Below are 24991 nucleotides of genomic sequence, written 5' to 3' on the forward strand. Positions count from 1 at the left end.
ATCTTATTCGACGGTCCTGGCATTACTTTGTGCATATAGCATTATATATTTAGAACCTCTTCCTTGTGATCCAGATATTAGACTAGGACAACCTACCAGCTACCTAGTGAACATTTACTAAATCTAGTGCAGATGTAAATATTATGCATAGTGTAAAGCAGGGTTGGGGAACCTCCGGCCCGAGTGATGATTACCTCACTAATTCTGACCCTGGGTAGTTTCCCGAGGACTTTAGTGTTTGGGCTGTTGGCCGCCTTTTTAATTCTTCCTTAGGCTGCAAGCACATACACACACAGTGGTCACTACTGAACGCTGCAGTGCATGCAATGCTGGATTTCATTCAGATACTGGCCATTGCCAGCGTTAGGACAATTTTTGTGAGCATATTGTGGTAGAGCGGCTCACTCGGCTTGACACAGAGGTATAACTGGAAAACTCTCTCTTTAAGAAAAGGCTTGGTTTATTGTAGCAGCATAAACTGAGCTGGGAAAGTAAAGATAGCCCTCTGGGCAAAACAGCAAAACAAAGAAACAAAAAAACACCGTCCTTTCCTAGCGGGATCAGCCCGCTCACAGGCAGCAATGTCCATGGTTCAAATTCAGACCAAAACCTCCTGGAGTCCTATCTCTCCAGGAACCACTGAACACTGAAGGCTTTGGCAGTCAGCCATTTAAGCCCAGACCTTGTGATCCCTTCATCATGTGACTGATCACATGATCCTGACATCACACAGGTCCTGTAAGGACATTGCAGGTAGAGATACGTGGACCTCCTCCCACCCGCTCTATGGAGGTCCACTAAAATCAGCCCATCATATAACTTGATATAAACGATCCCAACACACAATGTACTGGAGGAAACTATTCTGGTTTTACATCACTGACTGTTGTGAATTTGGATTCGGGGCTCCCCCGGTGGCTACTGGTGGAATTGAACTGGTGTCTTCATCTTCTCTGTTCACCTGTTCCCATCAAGATGTGGGAGTCGCTATATAACCTTGCTTCTCTGTTAGTTGCTTGCCGGTCAACAATGTTATCAGAAGCCTCTCTGTGCTTGTTCCTGCTCCTAGACAACTACTAGATAAGTTGGACTCTTGTCCATGTTTGTTTTTGCATTTTGTTCCAGTTCACAGCTGTAGTTTCGTTACTGTGTCTGGAAAGCTCTTGTGAACAGGAATTGCCACTCTGGTGTTATGAGTTAATGCCAGAGTCTTAAAGTAATTTCTGGATGGTGTTTTGATAGGGTTTTCAGCTGACCATGAAAGTGTCCTTTCTGTCTTCTGCTATGTAGTAAGTGGACCTCAAATTTGCTAAATCTATTTTCATACTACGTTTGTATTTCATCTTTATTCACCGCCAATACATGTGGGGGGCCTCTGTCTCCTTTCGGGGTATTTCTCTAGAGGTGAGCTAGGACTAATACTTTCCTCTGCTAGCTTTATTTAGTCCTCCGGCTGGTGCTGGGCATCTAGAATCAACGTAGGCATGCTACCCGGCCACTGCTAGTTGTGCGTTAGGTTTAGTTCATGGTCAGCTCAGTTCCCATCTTCCAAGAGCTAGTTCCTATATATGCTGATGCTATGTTCTCTTGCCATTGAGATCATGACAGTTTGACCGGCCCACTAAAGGGTTAAAATCCTTGGCTGAGAAAGGAGAGAAATAAGAAGTCTGCTGAGATTTTTTTTTTTTTTTTTTTTTTTCTCTCCTTCTAATCTTTGAATGGCTCTGTGTCCACCTGTTAGTAATGGATCTTCAGAGTGTAACTGCAGGTTTGAATAATCTCGCCACGAAGGTACAAAATTTGCAAGACTTTGTTTGTCATGCACCTGTATCTGAGCCGAGAATTCCTTTGCCGGAATTTTTCTCGGGGAATAGATCTGGGTTTCAGAATTTTCGAAATAATTGCAAATTATTTTTGTCCCTGAAATTTCGCTCTGCCGGAGACCCTGCACAGCAGGTCAGGATTGTGATTTCCTTGCTCCGGGGCGACCCTCAAGACTGGGCTTTTTCATTGACTCCAGGGGATCCTGCGTTGCTCAATGTGGATGCGTTTTTTCTGGCCTTGGGGTTGCTTTATGACGAACCTCATTTGGAGCTTCAGGCAGAAAAAACTTTGATGTCCCTATCTCAGGGGCAAGATGAAGCGGAAATTTACTGCCAAAGATTCCGTAAATGGTCTGTGCTTACTCAGTGGAATGAGTGCGCCCTGGCGGCGACTTTCAGAGAGGGTCTCTCTGATGCCATTAAGGATGTTATGGTGGGGTTCCCTGTGCCTGCGGGTCTGAATGAGTCCATGACAATGGCTATTCAGATCGATAGGCGTTTGCGGGAGCGCAAACCAGTGCACCATCTGGCGGTGTCCACTGAGAAGTCGCCAGAGAGTATGCAGTGTGATAGAATTCTGTCCCGAAGCGAGCGGCAGAATTTTAGACGGAAAAATGGGTTGTGTTTCTATTGTGGTGATTCTACTCATGTTATATCAGCATGCTCTAAGCGCACTAAAAAGCTTGATAAATCTGTTTCCATTTGCACCTTACCGTCTAAGTTTATTCTATCTGTGACCCTGATTTGCTCTTTGTCATCTATTACCACGGACGCCTATGTCGACTCTGGCGCCGCTTTGAGTCTTATGGATTGGTCCTTTGCCAAACGCTGTGGGTATGATTTAGAGCCTTTGGAGACTCCTATTCCTCTGAAGGGGATTGACTCCACCCCATTGGCTAATAATAAACCACAATACTGGACACAAGTAACTATGCGTATTAATCCGGATCACCAGGAGATTATTCGCTTTCTGGTGCTGTATAATCTACATGATGATTTGGTGCTAGGATTGCCTTGGCTGCAATCTCACAACCCAGTCCTCGACTGGAGAGCTATGTCTGTGTTGAGCTGGGGATGTAAGGGGGCTCATGGGGATGTACCTGTGGTTTCCATTTCATCATCTATTCCCTCTGAAATTCCTGAGTTCCTGTCTGACTATCGTGACGTCTTTGAAGAATCCAAGCTTGGTTCGTTACCTCCGCACCGAGAGTGCGATTGTGCCATAGATTTAATCCCGGGTAGTAAATACCCAAAGGGTCGTTTATTTAATCTGTCTGTGCCTGAACATGCTGCTATGCGAGAATATGTAAAGGAGTCCTTGGAAAAGGGACATATTCGTCCATCGTCATCTCCCTTAGGAGCCGGTTTTTTCTTTGTGTCAAAAAAAGACGGCTCTTTGAGACCATGTATCGATTATCGGCTTTTGAATAAAATCACTGTTAAATATCAATACCCATTGCCGTTGCTGACTGATTTGTTTGCTCGCATAAAGGGGGCCAAGTGGTTCTCTAAGATTGATCTTCGTGGGGCGTATAATTTGGTGCGAATCAGGCAAGGGGATGAGTGGAAAACCGCATTTAATACGCCCGAGGGCCACTTTGAGTATTTAGTGATGCCTTTTGGTCTTTCAAATGCTCCGTCAGTTTTCCAGTCCTTTATGCATGATATTTTTCGCGATTATTTGGATAAATTTATGATTGTGTATCTGGATGATATTCTGATTTTTTCGGATGACTGGGACTCTCATGTCCAGCAAGTCAGGAGGGTTTTTCAGGTTTTGCGGTCTAATTCTTTGTGTGTGAAGGGTTCTAAGTGTGTTTTTGGGGTACAGAGGATTTCCTTTTTGGGATATATTTTTTCTCCCTCTTCCATTGAAATGGATCCTGTCAAGGTTCAAGCTATTTGTGATTGGACGCAGCCCTCTTCTCTTAAGAGTCTTCAGAAATTTTTGGGCTTTGCTAACTTTTATCGTCGATTTATTGCTGGTTTTTCGGATATTGCTAAGCCATTGACCGATTTGACTAAGAAGGGTGCTGATGTTGCTGATTGGTCCCCTGATGCTGTGGAGGCCTTTCGGGAGCTTAAGCGCCGTTTTTCCTCTGCCCCTGTGTTGCGTCAGCCTGATGTTGCTCTACCTTTTCAGGTTGAGGTCGACGCTTCTGAGATCGGAGCTGGGGCAGTGTTGTCGCAGAAAAGTTCTGACTGCTCCGTGATGAGGCCTTGTGCCTTCTTTTCCCGTAAATTTTCGCCCGCTGAGCGGAATTATGATGTTGGGAATCGGGAGCTTTTGGCCATGAAGTGGGCTTTTGAGGAGTGGCGCCATTGGTTTGAGGGGGCCAGACATCAGGTGGTGGTATTGACTGACCACAAAAATTTGATTTATCTTGAGACCGCCAGGCGCCTGAATCCTAGACAGGCGCGCTGGTCATTATTTTTCTCTCGGTTTAATTTTGTGGTGTCATACCTACCGGGTTCTAAGAATGTTAAGGCGGATGCCCTTTCTAGGAGTTTTGAGCCTGACTCGCCTGGTAACTCTGAGCCCACAGGTATCCTTAAGGATGGAGTGGTATTGTCAGCCGTTTCTCCAGACCTGCGGCGGGCCTTGCAGGAGTTTCAGGCGGATAGACCGGATCGTTGCCCACCTGATAAACTGTTTGTTCCTGATGATTGGACCAGTAGAGTCATCTCTGAGGTTCATTCTTCTGCGTTGGCAGGTCATCCTGGCATTTTTGGTACCAGGGATTTGGTGGCAAGGTCCTTCTGGTGGCCTTCCCTGTCACGAGATGTGCGAGGCTTTGTGCAGTCTTGTGACGTTTGTGCTCGGGCCAAGCCTTGTTGTTCTCGGGCTAGTGGATTATTGTTGCCCTTGCCTATTCCTAAGAGGCCTTGGACTCACATCTCGATGGATTTTATTTCAGATCTGCCTGTTTCTCAGAAGATGTCTGTCATCTGGGTGGTGTGTGACCGTTTCTCTAAGATGGTCCATTTGGTTCCTCTGCCCAAGTTGCCTTCTTCTTCCGAGTTGGTTCCTCTGTTTTTTCAAAATGTTGTTCGTTTGCATGGTATTCCTGAGAATATCATTTCTGACAGAGGGACCCAATTCGTCTCTAGATTTTGGCGGGCATTCTGTGCTAGGATGGGCATAGATTTATCTTTTTCGTCCGCGTTCCATCCTCAGACGAATGGCCAGACCGAGCGGACTAATCAGACCCTGGAGACATATCTGAGGTGTTTTGTGTCTGCTGACCAGGATGATTGGGTTGCTTTTTTGCCATTGGCGGAGTTCGCTCTCAATAATCGGGCCAGCTCTGCCACTTTGGTGTCCCCGTTTTTCTGTAATTCGGGGTTTCATCCTCGATTTTCCTCTGGTCAGGTGGAATCTTCGGATTGTCCTGGAGTGGATGCTGTGGTGGAGAGATTGCATCAGATCTGGGGGCAGGTGGTGGACAATTTGAGGTTGTCCCAGGAGAAGACTCAGCTTTTTGCCAATCGCCACCGTCGTGTTGGTCCTCGGCTTAGTGTTGGGGATTTGGTGTGGTTGTCTTCTCGTTTTGTCCCTATGAGGGTCTCTTCTCCTAAGTTTAAGCCTCGGTTCATCGGCCCGTATAAGATATTGGAGATTCTTAACCCTGTTTCCTTCCGTTTGGACCTCCCTGCATCCTTTTCTATTCATAACGTTTTTCATCGGTCATTATTGCGCAGGTATGAGGTACCGGTTGTGCCTTCCGTTGAGCCTCCTGCTCCGGTGTTGGTTGAGGGTGAGTTGGAGTACGTTGTGGAGAAAATCTTGGACTCCCGTGTTTCCAGACGGAGACTCCAGTATCTGGTCAAGTGGAAGGGATACGGCCAGGAGGATAATTCTTGGGTGAATGCATCTGATGTTCATGCCTCTGATCTGGTTCGTGCCTTTCATAGGGCCCATCCTGATCGCCCTGGTGGTTCTGGTGAGGGTTCGGTGCCCCCTCCTTGAGGGGGGGGTACTGTTGTGAATTTGGATTCGGGGCTCCCCCGGTGGCTACTGGTGGAATTGAACTGGTGTCTTCATCTTCTCTGTTCACCTGTTCCCATCAAGATGTGGGAGTCGCTATATAACCTTGCTTCTCTGTTAGTTGCTTGCCGGTCAACAATGTTATCAGAAGCCTCTCTGTGCTTGTTCCTGCTCCTAGACAACTACTAGATAAGTTGGACTCTTGTCCATGTTTGTTTTTGCATTTTGTTCCAGTTCACAGCTGTAGTTTCGTTACTGTGTCTGGAAAGCTCTTGTGAACAGGAATTGCCACTCTGGTGTTATGAGTTAATGCCAGAGTCTTAAAGTAATTTCTGGATGGTGTTTTGATAGGGTTTTCAGCTGACCATGAAAGTGTCCTTTCTGTCTTCTGCTATGTAGTAAGTGGACCTCAAATTTGCTAAATCTATTTTCATACTACGTTTGTATTTCATCTTTATTCACCGCCAATACATGTGGGGGGCCTCTGTCTCCTTTCGGGGTATTTCTCTAGAGGTGAGCTAGGACTAATACTTTCCTCTGCTAGCTTTATTTAGTCCTCCGGCTGGTGCTGGGCATCTAGAATCAACGTAGGCATGCTACCCGGCCACTGCTAGTTGTGCGTTAGGTTTAGTTCATGGTCAGCTCAGTTCCCATCTTCCAAGAGCTAGTTCCTATATATGCTGATGCTATGTTCTCTTGCCATTGAGATCATGACACTGACGCCATCATGCACACTGACATGTATCTCCCCTCCATCACTTCCCCATTGACACTGTTACATATTACCCACCTCTGCCCAAAGCTGGGGGTTTTGGCACCTTCACTCGATAAACAGGGGAGTCTGGTCATGGCATCTGCGTTTCCATGTAACCTCCCTGGCCTGTGCTTTACATGAAAAGTGAAGTCCTGGAGCACCAGAAACCACCAAGTCACCCAGGCATTCTTCCCCTTCTTTTCCCTCATCCATCTCAGGGGTGCATGATCAGATAATAGCCTGAACCTTCTGCCCGCATTCTCCACCACCTGCGGTAAAGCGGCTCACCCGGCTAGACACAGAGGTATAACTGGAACACTGTCTCTTTATGAAAAGGCTTAGTTTATTGTAGCAGCATAAACCAAGCTAGGAAAGTAAAGACAGCCCTCTAGACAAAACATGAAAACAAAAAAACAGTCAATTTCCTAGGAAGATCAGTCCACACAGGCAGCAATGTCCACGGTTCAGATTGAGCACAAAACTTCATGGAGTCTTATCTCTCCAGGAACCACTGAACACTGAAGGCTTTGGCAGTCAGCCATTTAAGCCCAGACCTTGTGATCTCTCCATCATGTGACTGATCACATGATCCTGACATCACACAGGTCCAGTAAGGACACTGCAGTTAGAGATATGTGGACCTCCTCCCACCTGCTCTATGGAGGTCCACTAAAACCAGCCCATCATATAACTTTATGTAAACTGTCCCAACACGCAGTGTGCTGGAGGAAACTTCTGGTTTTACATCACTGACGCCATCATGCACAGTGACATGTATCTACCCTCTATCACTTCACCAGTGACCCTGTCACAATAGTTAGCATGCTTTGTCCTCTGGTCCCGCTCCTACGATGAAGGCAACAGTTGCACTGTCTACTAGGTGATGTATCTACAGCAGTCCAACTGTATTCTATGTGATGTCTATACACCAGTCCAGTGTATCCTATGTGTTACATATACACCAGTCTCAGTATATTTTATGTAATGTGTATACACCAGTCCCAGTGTATCTTATGTAATGTGTATACACCAGTTCCAGTCTATGTTACATAATGTGTACACCCTAGCCCCAGTGTATTTTGCACAAAGTGTATACATCAGTCCCAGAGTAATCTATGTAATGTATATTCAGTAGTCTGAGTGTCTCCTATGTGATGTATCTGCAGCAGTCCCGGTGTATCCTATGTGATGTATACAGCAGTTTGGGTGTCTTCTATGTTATGTGTATTAGGCAGTCTCATTGTAACCTACATGATATATGCACACCATTCTCAGTGTCTCCTATGTGATGTATGTATAACAGTCTCAGCATCTTCTATGTTATGTATATACACCAGTCCCAGAGTATTCTATGTAATGTACATACAGCAATCTCAGTGTCTCCTATGTGATGTATCTTCAGAATTCCTAGTGTATACTATGTGAGATATACATACCAGTCCCAGTGTAGCCTATGAGATGTATACAGCATTCTTGGTGTCTCCTATTTGATGTATATTCAACAGCATCATTGTCTCTTATGTGATGTATACAGATGTCCCAGTGTATCCAATGAGTTGTATACAGCAGTCTCAATGTCTCCTATGCAGGGTCGCGTTCAGGTCAGAGGGCGCGATGATGTCACCAGTGCACGCCTTCTGCCTGAGCAGTCGCAGCACAGAGAGCAGGAAGACGCCGACGGTGAGGAGTTCAGAGCAGAGCAGCGTCAAGCAACAAGAGGTGAGTATTTCATTGTTTTTTGTTTTTTTTTAATATTAGGAGCAATATATGGGGACCATCAGAAGGGGCCCATATATGGAGCATTATATGGGGCTAATTCTATATGGAGCATCTTATGGGGCCAATGATATAGGGAGCATCTTATGGGGCCAATTCTATAGGGAGCATCTTATGGGGCCAATAATATAGGGAGCAGTATATGGGGCCAATTACAAATGGAGCAGTATATGGGGCCAGTAATATATGAAGTATCTTATGGGACTAATTATATATGGAGCATTTTATATGGCCAATTATATATGGAGCTATTTGGGGCCCATTATACATGGAGCATCTTATGGGGCCAATTATTTTTGGAGCATTATATGGGACCCATTCTGTAAGGAGTATTATGTGGGCCCATTCTGTATGGAGCATCATATGGGGCCCATTCTGTATGGAGCAATATATGGGAATCAGTATACTGTATGTGGCTCACTATACTGTATGGAGCATTACATGGGGTCAATTCCGTATGGAGCAATATATGCGGCTCATTCTATATGGAGCACTCTGTGGTGCCCATTATACTGTATGGAGCATTATATGAGGCTCATTATTCTGTTTGGAGCAATGTATGGGGCTCATTATTCTGTATAGAGGACTATGTGGTGCCAATTATACTGTACGGAGCACTATATGGGGCCATTATACAGTATGGGGTAATATATGGGGCTCATTATTCTGTATAGAGGACTATACTGTCCGGTTTCTGAGCTAATATAGAATGTACAATAGATATCACTCATGTAATGTAAGAAGTAAGTGAAATCTTTGGCATTGTACTATACCTTTATTTTTCTGCCGTATCTGTGCATTATGAATTGTGGTATGTGTTAAAGGGGCCCACTGGGACTCTTTCGCCCAGGGCCCATGAAAACCTGGAGCCGGCCCTGCTCCTATGTGACGTGTAGACAGCAGTCTCAGCGTCTCCTATGTGATGTTGTTCACAGCAGTCTCAGTGCACTCTATGTGATGTATACACAGCAGTCTCAGTATTTTCTATGTGATGTATATGCAGCAATCTTTGTGATGAATATGGAAATAACAATAAAGAATATGAGGTGCCGTGAAAAGAAATGCTGATTCTTCTGCTCATGTCTCATTTTATTTTGGTACAGTGCAGCTTTCTAACTGCTTGTATTTCGACATGGTTATATTAAGTCTGAATGGCACATACCTGTGGAATTCCCTTTATGTTCATCCTTCTCTTTTTCTTTGATTCGGCATTGAAGAAATATTTATCATCTGGAGATCCCATGGAATCTGATGAGTCTTCTGCATCCTGACCATTTGTCTTTGAACTTGGGGGCATGACAATGTGTAGATTCCTGGGCAAACTCTAATGGAGAAATCAGAGTGTTATATTAAAATGAATATATACCATGATATTTGTACCGAGTTAGCCAGTAGATAGAAGAATATTTAAAATTGAGAGTCCTCAGTGGTTGATACCTTTTAATAGCTAACTGAAAAGATGGTAACAAATTGCAAGCTTTCGAGACTACCCAGGTCTCTTCATCAGGCATAGACATGCTCCATCTCATTAGAGCAATTTCTCCACTCTAGCACATCAGCTTGCCACAAAACAGTTATGACTTTTGTTCTCATACTAGAATTTGTACAGCAATACCTGTAGTTTCAGTAGTGATATCATCCTAACAGGTTCCAATTTTAAAAAAAAAGGAGAAATTCAAGGTCAAATGGAAGAATGCTGTGTGTCCTAAGTAAAAAATCAAAGTTCAAAACTAAAATATTTAGTCATATAACTAAACTAGTTTTTGTAGTAAAATCATCCTTACTGTTTCCCTTTAACAAAACAAAAAAAATACTTTTTTATATTTTGCTGCTTCTTCTGGAAAAGACATTCACCTGGTCCAAAGCAACTCCTTCCTTTAGTACCCGTCTTAGTTTACATTCCAGATTCACAATTCTTGCCTCTTTTCTGACCATCTCAATCCTAAGTTCATCATTCTTCTCTTCCAGTTCTCGGATCTGCTTTCGGTACTTGTCTTTGTCTATCAGGCATTGAGAGCACTGTGTCTGGGCTTCATCACGGGCACGATATGCCTATTATAAAGAGAAAAAAATAAATGTAGGAATGGAATAGTTTATTATTATCAAATGCAATACATTGCAGCTGTGACAAGTATCTGAAGCCGGATGCAATGTCTATGAAGCAATAACACTAAGTGAAAATACTTTAGGATTTTGCAGAAGGAAATCCCAAACTAATAAAAGACTTTACTGTGAAGAAAGACTTTTAACTAACTATGGAGAACAGTTTTCTTTCCTGTTCGTGGTGTAACATTGAAAAAGAAAAACTGGCACATGAACCACAGAATACAGTGGGTACGGAAAGTATTCAGACCCCTTTAAGTTTTTCACTCTGCACCCCATCTTGACTTAAAAAAAACCAGAAATGTTTGCATATTTTGCAAAAATTTTTAAATTTTTTGCATATTTATTAAAAAAGAAAAACTGAAATATCACATGTTCATAAGTATTGAGACTCTTTGCTGAAGACACTCATATTTAAGTCACATGCTGTCTATTTCCCTATGATCCTCTTTAAGATGGTTCTACTGCTTCATTGGAGTCCAGCTGTGTTTAATTAAACTGATAGGACTTGATTTGGAAAGGCATACACCTGTCTATATAAGACCTCAGCTCAGAGACAGAATTGTGGCAATGCACAGATCTGGCCAAGGTTGCAAAAGAATTTCTGCAGTACTCTAGGTTCCTAAGAGCACAGTGGCCTGTTGTGAACTATACTTCTTGGCTCCCTCTTGTGGTCACTAGTGGTTGGCACTTGGATTGTCTTTCCCCAGGTTGGTACTCACCTGGTTCGTTAGGCCTGGGGTGTTGCTATTTAAACTTCCTGGATTCTCAGTCCAGTGCTTGGCATCGTTGTAATCAGTTCATTTCTGTTTGCTCCTGTCTTCAGGTCCTGGTTCCTTGCAAGATAAGCTAAGTCCTGCTTTCTTATTTTTGTTTATTTGCATTGTTCTTATTTTTGTCCAGCTTGTACAATATGTGATTCCTGATTTAGCTGGAAGCTCTAGGGGGCTGATATTCTCCCCCCTCACCGTTAGTCGGTTCGGGGGTTCTTGGATATTCAGCGTGGATATTTTGCAGGGTTTTTTGCTGACCGTATAAGTCATCTTACTATCTTCTGCTATTAGTCAGTGGGCCTCTCTTTGCTAAAATCTAGTTCATTCTTACGTTTGTCTTTTCTTCTTACCTCACCGTTATTATTTGTTGGGGGCTTGTACTATAACTTTGGGGTCTTTCTTCTTGAGGCAAGAGAGGTCTTATTTTCCCTGACAGGGTTAGTTAGTTCTCCGGCTGGCGCGAGACGTCTAGGATCAACGTAGGTACGTTCCCCGGCTACTGTTAGTTGGTTGTGCTAGGATCAGATATACGGTCAGCCTAGTTACCACTTCCCTATGAGCTGGTATTTACGTTTGCAGACTTTGCTGAAATCTCTGAGATCCTCTGCCATTGGGATCATAACAGTATGCCAGGCCAAGTGAATAGTTAATGCATTGCAGAAGCGGGATTAAAAGAAAAGAAGTTCTGAGTTGTTTTTTTTTTTTTTTTTTCATTCTTCCTTCCCCTTTTTCTCTGAGTGGCTTGAAGCTTTGCTGCAGACATGAATGCTCAGACCTTGATTACTAGTGTGGATCAGCTTGCTGCACGAGTGCAGGGCATTCAGGATTTTGTTGTTAGCAGTCCTATGTCAGAGCCTAAGATACCTATTCCTGAGCTGTTCTCTGGAGATCGATTTAAATTCAGGAATTTTAGGAATAATTGTAAATTGTTTCTATCTTTGAAACCTCGTTCGTCTGGAGATTCAGCTCAGCAAGTTAAAATTGTTATCTCCTTCTTGCGTGGCGACCCTCAGGATTGGGCTTTCTCGTTGGCGCCAGGAGATCCGGCATTAGCAAATATTGATGCGTTTTTTCTGGCGCTCGGATTGCTTTATGAGGAGCCTAATCTTGAAATTCAGGCAGAAAAAGCTTTACTGGCTATCTCTCAGGGCCAAGATGAAGCTGAAGTGTATTGCCAAAAATTTCGGAAATGGTCCGTGCTTACTCAATGGAATGAGTGTGCTCTGGCCGCAAATTTCAGAAATGGCCTTTCTGAAGCTATTAAGAATGTGATAGTGGGTTTCTCCATTCCTACAAGTCTGAATGATTCTATGGCGCTGGCTATTCAGATTGATCGGCGTTTGCGGGAGCGCAAATCCGCTAATCCTCTGGCGGTGTTGTCTGAACAGACACCTGTTTCAATGCAATGTGATAGAATCCTGACTAGAACTGAACGACAAAATCATAGACGTCAGAATGGGCTGTGTTTTTACTGTGGTGATTCTACACATGTTATATCAGCATGCTCTAAACGCCTAACAAAGGTTGTCAGTCCTGTCACCATTGGTAATTTGCAGCCTAAATTTATTTTGTCTGTGACCTTAATTTGCTCATTGTCTTCCTACCCTGTTATGGCGTTTGTGGATTCAGGTGCTGCCCTGAGTCTTATGGACTTGTCGTTTGCGAAGCGCTGTGGTTTTGTCCTGGAGCCTTTAAAAATTCCTATTCCTCTTAGAGGAATTGATGATACGCCACTGGCGGAAAATAAACCGCAGTATTGGACACAAGTGACCATGCGCATGACTCCTGAACATCGGGAGGTGATTCGTTTTCTTGTTCTGCATAAAATGAATGATTTGGTCGTTTTAGGTCTGCCATGGTTACAGACCCATAATCCAGTTTTGGATTGGAAGGCTATGTCTGTGTCGAGTTGGGGTTGTCAGGGAATTCATTGCGATTCTCCGCCGGTGTCTATTGCTTCCTCTACTCCTTCAGAAGTTCCTGAGTATTTGTGTGACTATCAGGATGTATTCAGTGAGTCCAGGTCCAGTGCTCTTCCTCCTCATAGGGACTGTGACTGCGCTATAGATTTGATTCCTGGTAGTAAATTTCCTAAGGGACGATTATTTAATTTGTCTGTACCCGAGCATGCCGCGATGCGTTCTTATGTCAAGGAGTCTTTGGAGAAAGGGCATATTCGTCCATCCTCTTCCCCTCTTGGTGCGGGATTCTTTTTTGTGGCCAAGAAAGACGGGTCTTTGAGACCTTGTATAGACTATCGGCTTCTGAATAAAATCACTGTTAAATTTCAGTATCCTTTGCCACTATTGTCGGACTTGTTTGCTCGGATTAAGGGTGCCAAGTGGTTCACCAAGATAGATCTTCGTGGTGCGTACAACCTTGTGCGCATTAGGCAGGGAGATGAATGGAAAACTGCATTTAATACGCCCGAAGGTCATTTCGAGTACTTGGTGATGCCCTTTGGACTCTCTAATGCTCCTTCAGTGTTTCAGTCCTTTATGCATGATATCTTCCGGAAGTATCTAGATAAATTTATGATTGTTTATCTGGATGATATTCTGTTTTTTTCTGATGATTGGGATTCTCATGTAAAGCAGGTCAGGATGGTGTTTCAGGTTTTGCGTGATAATGCTTTGTTTGTGAAGGGCTCAAAGTGTCTCTTTGGAGTGCAGAAGGTTTCCTTTTTGGGTTTTATTTTCTCCCCTTCTGCTGTGGAGATGGACCCAGTTAAGGTCCGAGCTATTCATGATTGGACTCAACCCACGTCTGTTAAGAGTCTTCAGAAGTTCTTGGGGTTTGCTAATTTCTACCATCGTTTTATCGCTAACTTTTCTAGTGTTGTTAAACCTTTGACGGATATGACCAAGAAAGGTTCTGATGTGGCTAATTGGGCTCCTGCAGCCATGGAGGCCTTCCAGGAGCTGAAGCGCCGGTTTACTTCGGCGCCTGTTTTGTGCCAGCCTGATGTCTCACTTCCCTTTCAGGTTGAAGTGGATGCTTCTGAGATCGGTGCTGGGGCTGTTTTGTCGCAGAGAGGCTCTGGTTGCTCTGTGATGAGACCATGTGCTTTTTTCTCTAGGAAGTTTTCGCCTGCTGAGCGGAACTATGATGTTGGTAATCGGGAGTTGTTGGCCATGAAGTGGGCATTTGAGGAGTGGCGTCATTGGCTTGAGGGTGCTAAGCATCGTGTGGTGGTCTTGACTGATCACAAAGATCTGATGTATCTCGAGTCTGCTAAGCGCCTGAATCCTAGACAGGCTCGTTGGTCATTGTTTTTCTCTCGTTTTGACTTTGTGGTCTCGTACCTGCCTGGGTCGAAGAATGTGAAGGCTGATGCTCTTTCTAGGAGCTTTGTGCCTGACTCTCCTGGAGTCTCGGGGCCAGCTGGTATTCTTAAAGAGGGAGTAATCGTGTCGGCCATATCTCCTGATTTGCGACGTGTGTTGCAGAGATTTCAGGCTGGTAGACCTGACTCTTGTCCACCCGACAGACTGTTTGTTCCTGATAGATGGACCAGCAGAGTTGTTTCCGAGGTTCATTCCTCGGTGTTGGCAGGGCATCCGGGGATTTTTGGTACCCGAGATTTGGTGGCCAGGTCCTTTTGGTGACCTTCCTTGTCACGGGATGTGCGGTCATTTGTGCAGTCCTGTGGGACTTGTGCTCGGGCTAAGCCTTGTTGTTCTCGTGCTAGTGGGTTGTTTTTGCCCTTGCCCGTCCCGAAGAGGCCTTGGGCACACATTTCCATGGATTTCATTTCTGATCTTCCGGTGTCTCAAGAAATGTCTGTCATCTGGGTGGTGTGTGATCGTTTTTCCAAGATGGTCCATTTGGTGCCCTTGCCTAAGTTGCCTTCCTCTTCCGATCTGGTTCCTTTGTTTTTTCAGAATGTGGTTCGTTTACACGGCATTCCTGAGAATATTGTGTCCGACAGGGGATCCCAGTTTGCGTCCAGATTCTGGCGATCTTTTTGTGCTAAAATGGGTATTGATTTGTCGTTTTCATCTGCCTTTCATCCTCAGACTAATGGCCAAACGGAGCGAACTAATCAGACACTGGAGGCTTATTTGAGATGTTTTGTTTCTGCGGACCAGGATGATTGGGTGACCTTCTTGCCATTGGCTGAGTTTGCCCTTAATAATCGGGCTAGTTCCGCTACTTTGGTTTCGCCATTTTTCTGCAACTCTGGTTTTCATCCTCGTTTTTCCTCGGGTCATGTTGAGCCTTCTGACTGTCCTGGGGTGGATTCCGTGGTGGATAGGTTGCAGCGGATTTGGAATCATGTGGTGGACAACTTGAGGTTGTCACAGGAGAAGGCTCAGCGTTTTGCCAACCGCCGCCGCGGTGTGGGTCCCCGACTTCGTGTGGGGGAGTTGGTTTGGTTGTCTTCTCGGTATGTCCCTCTGAAGGTTTCCTCTCCTAAGTTTAAGCCTCGCTTTATTGGTCCTTATAAAATTTTGGAAGTTCTTAATCCAGTATCATTTCGTTTGGATCTTCCGGTGTCGTTTGCCATTCACAACGTGTTCCATAGGTCTTTGTTGCGGCGGTACGTTGTGCCTGTGGTTCCTGCTGTTGAGCCTCCTGCTCCGGTGTTGGTTGAGGGCGAGTTGGAGTACGTGGTGGAGAAGATCTTGGATTCTCGTCTCTCTAGACGGAGGCTTCAGTATCTGGTCAAATGGAAGGGCTATGGTCAGGGGGATAATTCCTGGGTGGTCGCTTCTGATGTTCATGCGGCCGATTTGGTTCGTGCCTTCCACGCTGCTCATCCTGATCGCCCTGGTGGTCTTTGTGAGGGTTTGGTGACCCCTCCTTAAAGGGGGGGTACTGTTGTGAACTATACTTCTTGGCTCCCTCTTGTGGTCACTAGTGGTTGGCACTTGGATTGTCTTTCCCCAGGTTGGTACTCACCTGGTTCGTTAGGCCTGGGGTGTTGCTATTTAAACTTCCTGGATTCTCAGTCCAGTGCCTGGCATCGTTGTAATCAGTTCATTTCTGTTTGCTCCTGTCTTCAGGTCCTGGTTCCTTGCAAGATAAGCTAAGTCCTGCTTTCTTATTTTTGTTTATTTGCATTGTTCTTATTTTTGTCCAGCTTGTACAATATGTGATTCCTGATTTAGCTGGAAGCTCTAGGGGGCTGATATTCTCCCCCCTCACCGTTAGTCGGTTCGGGGGTTCTTGGATATTCAGCGTGGATATTTTGCAGGGTTTTTTGCTGACCGTATAAGTCATCTTACTATCTTCTGCTATTAGTCAGTGGGCCTCTCTTTGCTAAAATCTAGTTCATTCTTATGTTTGTCTTTTCTTCTTACCTCACCGTTATTATTTGTTGGGGGCTTGTACTATAACTTTGGGGTCTTTCTTCTTGAGGCAAGAGAGGTCTTATTTTCCCTGACAGGGTTAGTTAGTTCTCCGGCTGGCGCGAGACGTCTAGGATCAACGTAGGTACGTTCCCCGGCTACTGTTAGTTGGTTGTGCTAGGATCAGATATACGGTCAGCCTAGTTACCACTTCCCTATGGGCTGGTATTTACGTTTGCAGACTTTGCTGAAATCTCTGAGATCCTCTGCCATTGGGATCATAACAGTGGCCTCCATAATCCTTAAATAGAAGACGTTTTCGACCACCAGAAGTCTTCCTAGACCTGGCCGTCCAGCCAAACTGAGCAATCGTGGAGGAAGAGCCTTGGTGAGTGAGGTAAAGAAGAACCCCAAGATCACTGTGGCTGAGCTCCAGAGTTGCAGTAGGGAGATGGGAGAAAGTTCCACAAAGTCAACTATCACTGCAGCCCTCCACCAGTCGGACCTTTATGGCAGAGTGGCCCGACAATAGCCTCTCCTCAGTGCAAGACAAAGGAAAGCCTGCGTAGAGTTTGCTAAAACAAACACACGAAGGACTCCCAGACTATGAGCAATAAGATTCTCTGGTCTGTTGAGACGAAGATAGACCTTTTTGGTCATAATTCTAAGCGGTATGTGTGGAGAAAACCAGGCATGGTTCATAACCTGTCTAATACAATACCAACAGTGAAACATGTTAGTGGCAGCATCATGCTTTGGGGGTGATTTTCAGCTGCACAGACAGGACGACTGTTGTGAATTTACCTTTTGGCTCCCTCTAGTGGCTACTAGTGATTTTACTCTGGGTATGTCTATCATCCCTTGTATGCTCACCTGGGTCGTTAGGTCAGGGGTGTTGCTATATAAGCTCCCTGGACCTTCAGTTCAATGCCTGGCAACGTTGATATCAGAGCTAATCTGTAGTGCTCTTGTCTACTGATCCTGGTTCCTGCGTGATTAAGCTAAGTCCGCTTTCTTGCTTTTTGCTATTTGTTTTTGTTTGCATTTTTGTCCAGCTTGTTCATTATCTGTATCCTTTCCTTGCTGGAAGCTCTAGGGAGGCTGGAGTTCTCCCCCCGGGCCGTTAGACGGTTCGGGGGTTCTTGAATCTCCAGTGTGGAATTTTGTTAGGGTTTTTGTTGACCATATAAGTTATCTTACTATATTCTGCTATTAGTAAGCGGGCCTCTCTTTGCTAAACCTAGTTCATCTCTGTGTTTGTCATTTCCTCTTACCTCACCGTTATTATTTGTGGGGGGCTTGTATCCTACTTTTGGGGTCTATTCTCTGGAGGCAAGAGAGGTCTTTGTTTTCCTCTTCTAGGGGTAGTTAGTCCTCCGGCTGGCGCGAGACATCTAGCGACCAACGTAGGCATGTTCCCCGGCTACTTCTAGTGTTGGCGTTAGGAGTAGATATATGGTCAACCCAGTTACCACTGCCCTATGAGCTGGATTTTTGTACTTCGCAGACTTGCTGATATCTCTGAGACCCTCGCCATTGGGGTCATAACAGTTTGCCAGGCCTGTATTAAATGTTAAATGCATTGCAGAAGCGGGATTATAAGAAAGAAAGTTCTGAGTTTTTTTTTTCTCTCTCTCGTTTTTTTTTACTTTTCCCCTTTAACTCTGAGTGGCTTGTGTTTGCTGCAGACATGAATGTCCAGACCTTGATTACAAGTGTGGACCAGCTTGCTGCTCGTGTGCAGGGCATACAAGATTATGTTATCAGAAATCCTATGTCAGAACCTAAGATACCGATTCCTGAACCATTTTCCGGAGACCGATTTAAATTTAGAAATTTCAGGAATAATTGTAAATTGTTTTTGTCCCTGAGACCCTGTTCATCTGGAGACTCCGCTCAGCAAGTAAAAATTGTTATTTCTTTTTTACGGGGCGACCCTCAGGATTGGGCCTTCTCGCTGGCGCCAGGAGATCCGGCATTGGCTGACATTGATGCGTTTTTTCTGGCGCTCGGTTTGCTTTATGAGGAACCCAATCTTGAGATTCAGGCAGAAAAAGCCTTGCTGGCGATGTCTCAGGGCCAGGACGAGGCCGAGGTGTATTGCCAAAAATTTCGGAAATGGTCCGTGCTGACCCAGTGGAACGAGTGTGCATTGGCTGCAAATTTTAGAAATGGCCTTTCTGAGGCCATTAAGAATGTGGTGGTGGGTTTTCCCATTCCCACAGGTCTGAATGATTCTATGGCCCTGGCTATTCAAATCGACCGGCGGTTGCGGGAGCGCAAAACCGCAAATCCTCTCATGGTGTTGTCTGAACAGGCACCTGATTTAATGCAATGTGATAGAATCCTGACTAGAAATGAGCGGAAAATTCATAGACGCCAGAATGGCTTGTGTTACTACTGTGGTGATTCTACACATGTTATCTCAGCATGCTTTAAACGTCTTACTAAGGTTGTTAGTCCGGTCGCCATTGGTAATTTGCAACCTAAATTTATTCTATCTGTAACTTTGATTTGCTCACTGTCATCGTATCCTGTCATGGCGTTTGTGGACTCAGGTGCTGCCCTGAGCCTTATGGATCTGTCATTTGCCAAGCGCTGCGGATTTGTGCTTGAGCCATTGGAAAATCCTATCCCTCTTAGGGGTATTGACTCTACGCCATTGGCAAAAAATAAACCGCAGTTTTGGACACAGGTTACCATGTGCATGACTCCCGAACATCGGGAGGTAATACGTTTTCTTGTTCTACATAAAATGCATGATTTGGTTGTTTTGGGTTTGCCATGGTTACAGACCCATAATCCAGTCTTGGACTGGAAGGCTATGTCAGTGTCAAGCTGGGGCTGCCATGGAATTCACGGAGATTCCCTGCCCTTGTCTATTGCATCTTCTACGCCTTCGGAAGTTCCGGCGTATTTGTCTGATTATCAGGATGTCTTCAGCGAGTCTAAGTCCAGTGCACTGCCTCCTCATAGGGAATGTGACTGTGCAATAGATTTGATTCCTGGCAGTAAGTTTCCTAAGGGGAGACTGTTTAATCTGTCGGTACCTGAACATACCGCGATGCGTTCATATATCAAGGAGTCTCTTGAGAAGGGGCATATCCGTCCTTCTTCTTCCCCTCTTGGTGCGGGATTCTTTTTTGTGGCCAAAAAGGACGGATCTTTGAGGCCTTGTATTGACTATCGGCTTTTAAATAAGATCACTGTCAAATTTCAGTATCCTTTGCCGCTGTTGTCAGATTTGTTTGCCCGGATTAAAGGTGCCAAGTGGTTCACCAAGATAGACCTTCGTGGTGCGTACAACCTTGTGCGCATTAGGCAGGGCGATGAATGGAAAACCGCATTCAATACGCCCGAAGGTCATTTTGAGTACTTGGTGATGCCATTTCGGCTCTCTAATGCACCTTCAGTTTTTCAGTCCTTCATGCATGACATTTTCCGGAAGTATCTGGATAAATTTTTGATTGTTTATCTGGATGATATTCTGTTTTTTTCTGATGATTGGGACTCGCATGTGGAGCAGGTCAGGATGGTTTTTGAGATTCTGCGTGAAAATTCTTTGTTTGTAAAAGGCTCAAAGTGTCTCTTTGGTGTACAGAAGGTTCCCTTTTTGGGGTTCATTTTTTCCCCTTCTGCTGTGGAGATGGATCCAGTCAAGGTCCGAGCTATTCATGATTGGACTCAACCCTCGTCAGTTAAGAGTCTTCAGAAGTTCTTGGGTTTTGCTAACTTCTACCGTCGTTTTATCGCAAATTTCTCTAGCGTTGTTAAACCGCTGACGGATATGACCAAGAAAGGCTCTGATGTAGCTAACTGGGCTCCTGCTGCCGTGGAGGCTTTCCAGGAGTTGAAACGCCGGTTTACTTCGGCGCCTGTTTTGTGCCAGCCTGACGTCTCACTTCCCTTTCAGGTTGAGGTGGATGCTTCGGAGATTGGGGCAGGGGCCGTTTTGTCGCAGAGAGGCCCTGGTTGCTCTACTATGAGACCTTGTGCCTTTTTCTCTAGGAAGTTTTCGCCGGCAGAGCGAAATTATGATGTGGGCAATCGGGAGTTGTTGGCCATGAAGTGGGCATTTGAGGAGTGGCGTCATTGGCTCGAGGGTGCTAAGCATCGTGTGGTGGTCTTGACTGATCACAAAAATTTGATGTATCTCGAGTCTGCTAAACGCCTGAATCCTAGACAGGCCCGCTGGTCATTGTTTTTCTCCCGTTTTGACTTTGTGGTCTCGTATTTACCAGGTTCTAAGAATGTGAAGGCCGATGCTCTGTCTAGGAGCTTTGTGCCTGATGCTCCTGGAGTCGCTGAACCTGAGGGTATTCTTAAGGAAGGAGTTATCTTGTCAGCTATTTCTCCAGATCTGCGACGTGTGTTGCAGAGATTTCAGGCTGGTAGGCCTGACTCTTGTCCACCTGACAGATTGTTTGTGCCTGCTAAATGGACCAGCAGAGTCATTTCCGAGGTTCATTCCTCAGTGTTGGCAGGGCACCCGGGAATTTTTGGCACCAGAGATCTGGTGGCCAGGTCCTTTTGGTGGCCTTCCTTGTCAAGGGATGTGCGGTCATTTGTTCAGTCCTGTGGTACTTGTGCTCGAGCTAAGCCTTGCTGTTCTCGTGCCAGCGGGTTGCTCTTGCCCTTGCCTGTCCCGAAGAGACCTTGGACACACATCTCTATGGATTTAATTTCGGATCTTCCGGTGTCTAAGGGCATGTCTGTCATCTGGGTGATATGTGATCGTTTCTCCAAGATGGTCCATCTGGTTCCTTTGCCTAAGCTGCCTTCCTCTTCTGATCTGGTTCCTGTGTTCTTCCAGAACGTGGTTCGTTTGCACGGCATTCCTGAGAATATTGTGTCGGACAGAGGATCCCAGTTTGTTTCCAGGTTCTGGCGATCCTGTTGTGGTAGGATGGGCATTGATTTGTCGTTTTCCTCCGCTTTTCATCCACAGACTAACGGACAAACGGAACGAACTAATCAGACTCTGGAGGCGTATTTGAGGTGTTTTGTCTCTTCTGATCAGGATGATTGGGTGACCTTCTTGCCGTTGGCTGAATTTGCCCTTAATAATCGGGCTGGTTCTGCCACCTTGGTTTCGCCATTTTTCTGCAACTCCGGTTTCCATCCTCGTTTTTCCTCGGGACATGTGGAGCCTTCTGACTGTCCTGGAGTGGATTCTGTGGTGGATAGGTTGCAGCGAATCTGGAATCATGTGGTGGACAACTTGAAGTTGTCACAGGAGAAGGCTCAGCGTTTTGCCAACCGCCGCCGCGGTGTGGGTCCCCGACTTCGTGTTGGGGATTTGGTATGGCTGTCTTCTCGATTTGTTCCTATGAAGGTCTCCTCTCCCAAATTTAAGCCTCGATTCATTGGTCCTTACAGGATATTGGAGATCCTTAATCCTGTGTCCTTTCGCCTGGATCTTCCGGTGTCGTTTGCCATTCACAACGTATTTCATAGGTCCTTGTTGCGGCGGTACGTTGTGCCTGTGGTTCCTTCTGCTGAGCCTCCTGCTCCGGTGTTGGTTGAGGGCGAGTTGGAGTACGTGGTGGAGAAGATCTTAGATTCTCGTCTCTCCAGGCGGAGGCTTCAGTACCTGGTCAAGTGGAAGGGCTATGGTCAGGAGGATAATTCCTGGGTGGTCGCCTCTGATGTGCATGCGGCCGATTTAGTTCGTGCCTTTCACGCCGCTCATCCTGATCGCCCTGGTGGTCTTGGTGAGGGTTCGGTGACCCCTCACTAAGGGGGGGGTACTGTTGTGAATTTACCTTTTGGCTCCCTCTAGTGGCTACTAGTGATTTTACTCTGGGTATGTCTATCATCCCTTGTATGCTCACCTGGGTCGTTAGGTCAGGGGTGTTGCTATATAAGCTCCCTGGACCTTCAGTTCAATGCCTGGCAACGTTGATATCAGAGCTAATCTGTAGTGCTCTTGTCTACTGATCCTGGTTCCTGCATGATTAAGCTAAGTCCGCTTTCTTGCTTTTTGCTATTTGTTTTTGTTTGCATTTTTGTCCAGCTTGTTCATTATCTGTATCCTTTCCTTGCTGGAAGCTCTAGGGAGGCTGGAGTTCTCCCCCCGGGCCGTTAGACGGTTCGGGGGTTCTTGAATCTCCAGTGTGGAATTTTGTTAGGGTTTTTGTTGACCATATAAGTTATCTTACTACATTCTGCTATTAGTAAGCGGGCCTCTCTTTGCTAAACCTAGTTCATCTCTGTGTTTGTCATTTCCTCTTACCTCACCGTTATTATTTGTGGGGGGCTTGTATCCTACTTTTGGGGTCTATTCTCTGGAGGCAAGAGAGGTCTTTGTTTTCCTCTTCTAGGGGTAGTTAGTCCTCCGGCTGGCGCGAGACATCTAGCGACCAACGTAGGCATGTTCCCCGGCTACTTCTAGTGTTGGCGTTAGGAGTAGATATATGGTCAACCCAGTTACCACTGCCCTATGAGCTGGATTTTTGTACTTCGCAGACTTGCTGATATCTCTGAGACCCTCGCCATTGGGGTCATAACAGACGACTAGTTGCCATTGAAGGAAACATGAATGCGGCCAAGTACAGAGATATCCTGGATGAAAACCTCTTCCAGATTGCTATGGACCTCAGACTTGGCTGAAGGTTCACCTTCCAACAAGACAATGACCCTAAGCACACAGCTAAAATAACAAAGGAGTGGCTTCAGAACAACTCTGTGACCATTCTGGGCTGGCCCTGCCAGAGCCCTGACCTAAACCCAATTGACCATCTCTGGAGAGACCTGAAAATGGCTGTCCACCAACGTTCACCATCCAACCTGACGGAACAGGAGAGGATCTGCAAGAAAGAATGGCAGAGGATCCCCAAATCCAGGTGTGAAAAACTTGCTGCATCATTCCCAAGAAGACACATGGCTGTACTAGCTCAAAAGGGTGCTTCTACTCAATACTGAGCAAAGGGTCTGAATACTTATGACCATATGATATTTCAGTTTTTCTTTTTTAATAAATTTGCAAAAATTTCTACATTTCTGTTTTTTTTCAGTCAAGATGGGGTGCATCAATGTGGTACATTAATGAGAAAAAAATGAACATAAATTTTGGCAAATCAGACAAGGTGATTTTCTGGATTTGTTTTCTCATTTTGACTCTCATAGTTGTGGTCTACCTATGATGTCAACTACAGGCCTCTCTCATATTTTTAGGTGGGAGAACTTGCAGAATTGGTGGCTGACTAAATACTTTTTTCCCCACTGTATATATATCCTGTGACAAGGTCAGGTAGGTGAGGGTTAGGTCCTAGCAATCTTCTGGAAGCTGCAGAGTACTGTTTGATACTAACGTGATGTACAATAACAAATTGTATTGTGGTACCGTGTTAGGGTACTGTCACACTCTGCAACTTTCCAACGATCACGACCAGCGATACGACCTGGCCGTGATCGTTGGAAAGTCGTTGTGTGGTCGCTGGGGAGCTGTCACACAGACCGCTCTCCAGCGACCAACGATGCCGAGGGCCCCGGGTAATCAGGGTAAACATCGGGTTACTAAGCGCAGGGCCGCGCTTAGTAACCCGATGTTTACCGTGGTTACCAGCGTAAAAGTAAAAAAAAAAAAAAACGTACATACTCACATTCTGGTGTCCTTCAGGTCCCTTGCAGTCTGCTTCCCGCTCTGACTGAGTGCCGCCGTAAAGTGAAAGCAGATCACAGCGGTGACGTCACCGCTGTGATCTGCTCTTACTTTCCGGCCGGGAGTCAGTCAGAGCGGGAAGCAGACAGCAAGGGACCTGAAGGACACCGGAATGTGAGTATGTACGGTTTTGTTTTTTTTACTTTTACGCTGGTAACCACGGTAAACATCGGGTTACTAAGCGCGCCCCTGCGCTTAGTAACCCGATGTTTACCCTGGTTACAAGCGAACGCATCGCTGGATCGCTGTCACACACAACAATCCAGCGATGACAGCGGGAGATCCAGCGACGAAATAAAGTTCCAAACGATCTGCTACGACGTACGATTCTCAGCAGGGTCCCTGATCGCTGCTGTGTGTCAGACACAGCGATATCGTATGGATATCGCTGGAACGTCACAGATCGTACCGTCGTAGCGATCAAAGTGCCACTGTGTGACAGTACCCTTAGCCAGAAAAATCGATGTGAATACTTTTCTGCCCAGACGATTGCCGCATGGGTGAGAGGTCGTGGTCTGCGTCTGAGAGGTGAGGTGAAGAGACCTCTTGCTGCTAGTCTCTCTGATAGGACTTGAGATACAGCTGGCCATTTATCAGAATTGGTGAGCTGCATGTGCCTGAATATGGAGTGTTTATTTTGTTCCTTTGTTCTGGAGAAAGGTTGTTTGTCTTCCGTTCTGCTTGAAGTTTATGCACTTCAACACACCTCCCTGATTGACCAAAGAACTACGTGCCTGTGTGAACGCTACCACCTGCCTAAAAGCGAGTGAATCCGTACAATCCATATAATGACACAGTGGTGCACACACTATTTTTT

General features: G+C 45.5%; 1 protein-coding gene across 4 annotated transcripts in view; it reads right to left on the reverse strand.

Moving 5' to 3' along the window:
- CARD11 (caspase recruitment domain family member 11) overlaps positions 1-24991 on the reverse strand; it is a 213319-nt gene that overhangs the window by 78732 nt on the left and 109596 nt on the right. For all 4 annotated transcript variants that reach the window (XM_077275336.1, XM_077275337.1, XM_077275335.1 and 1 more), the window contains 2 exons: positions 10196-10393; positions 9504-9665 (listed from right to left, as the gene is read on the reverse strand). In XM_077275336.1, the coding sequence (XP_077131451.1) occupies positions 9504-9665; positions 10196-10393 (360 nt within the window). The remainder of the gene's footprint in view (positions 1-9503; positions 9666-10195; positions 10394-24991) is intronic.

The sequence above is a fragment of the Ranitomeya variabilis genome, chromosome 7, assembly GCF_051348905.1.
Source record: "Ranitomeya variabilis isolate aRanVar5 chromosome 7, aRanVar5.hap1, whole genome shotgun sequence".
Taxonomy (NCBI): Eukaryota; Metazoa; Chordata; class Amphibia; order Anura; family Dendrobatidae; genus Ranitomeya; species Ranitomeya variabilis.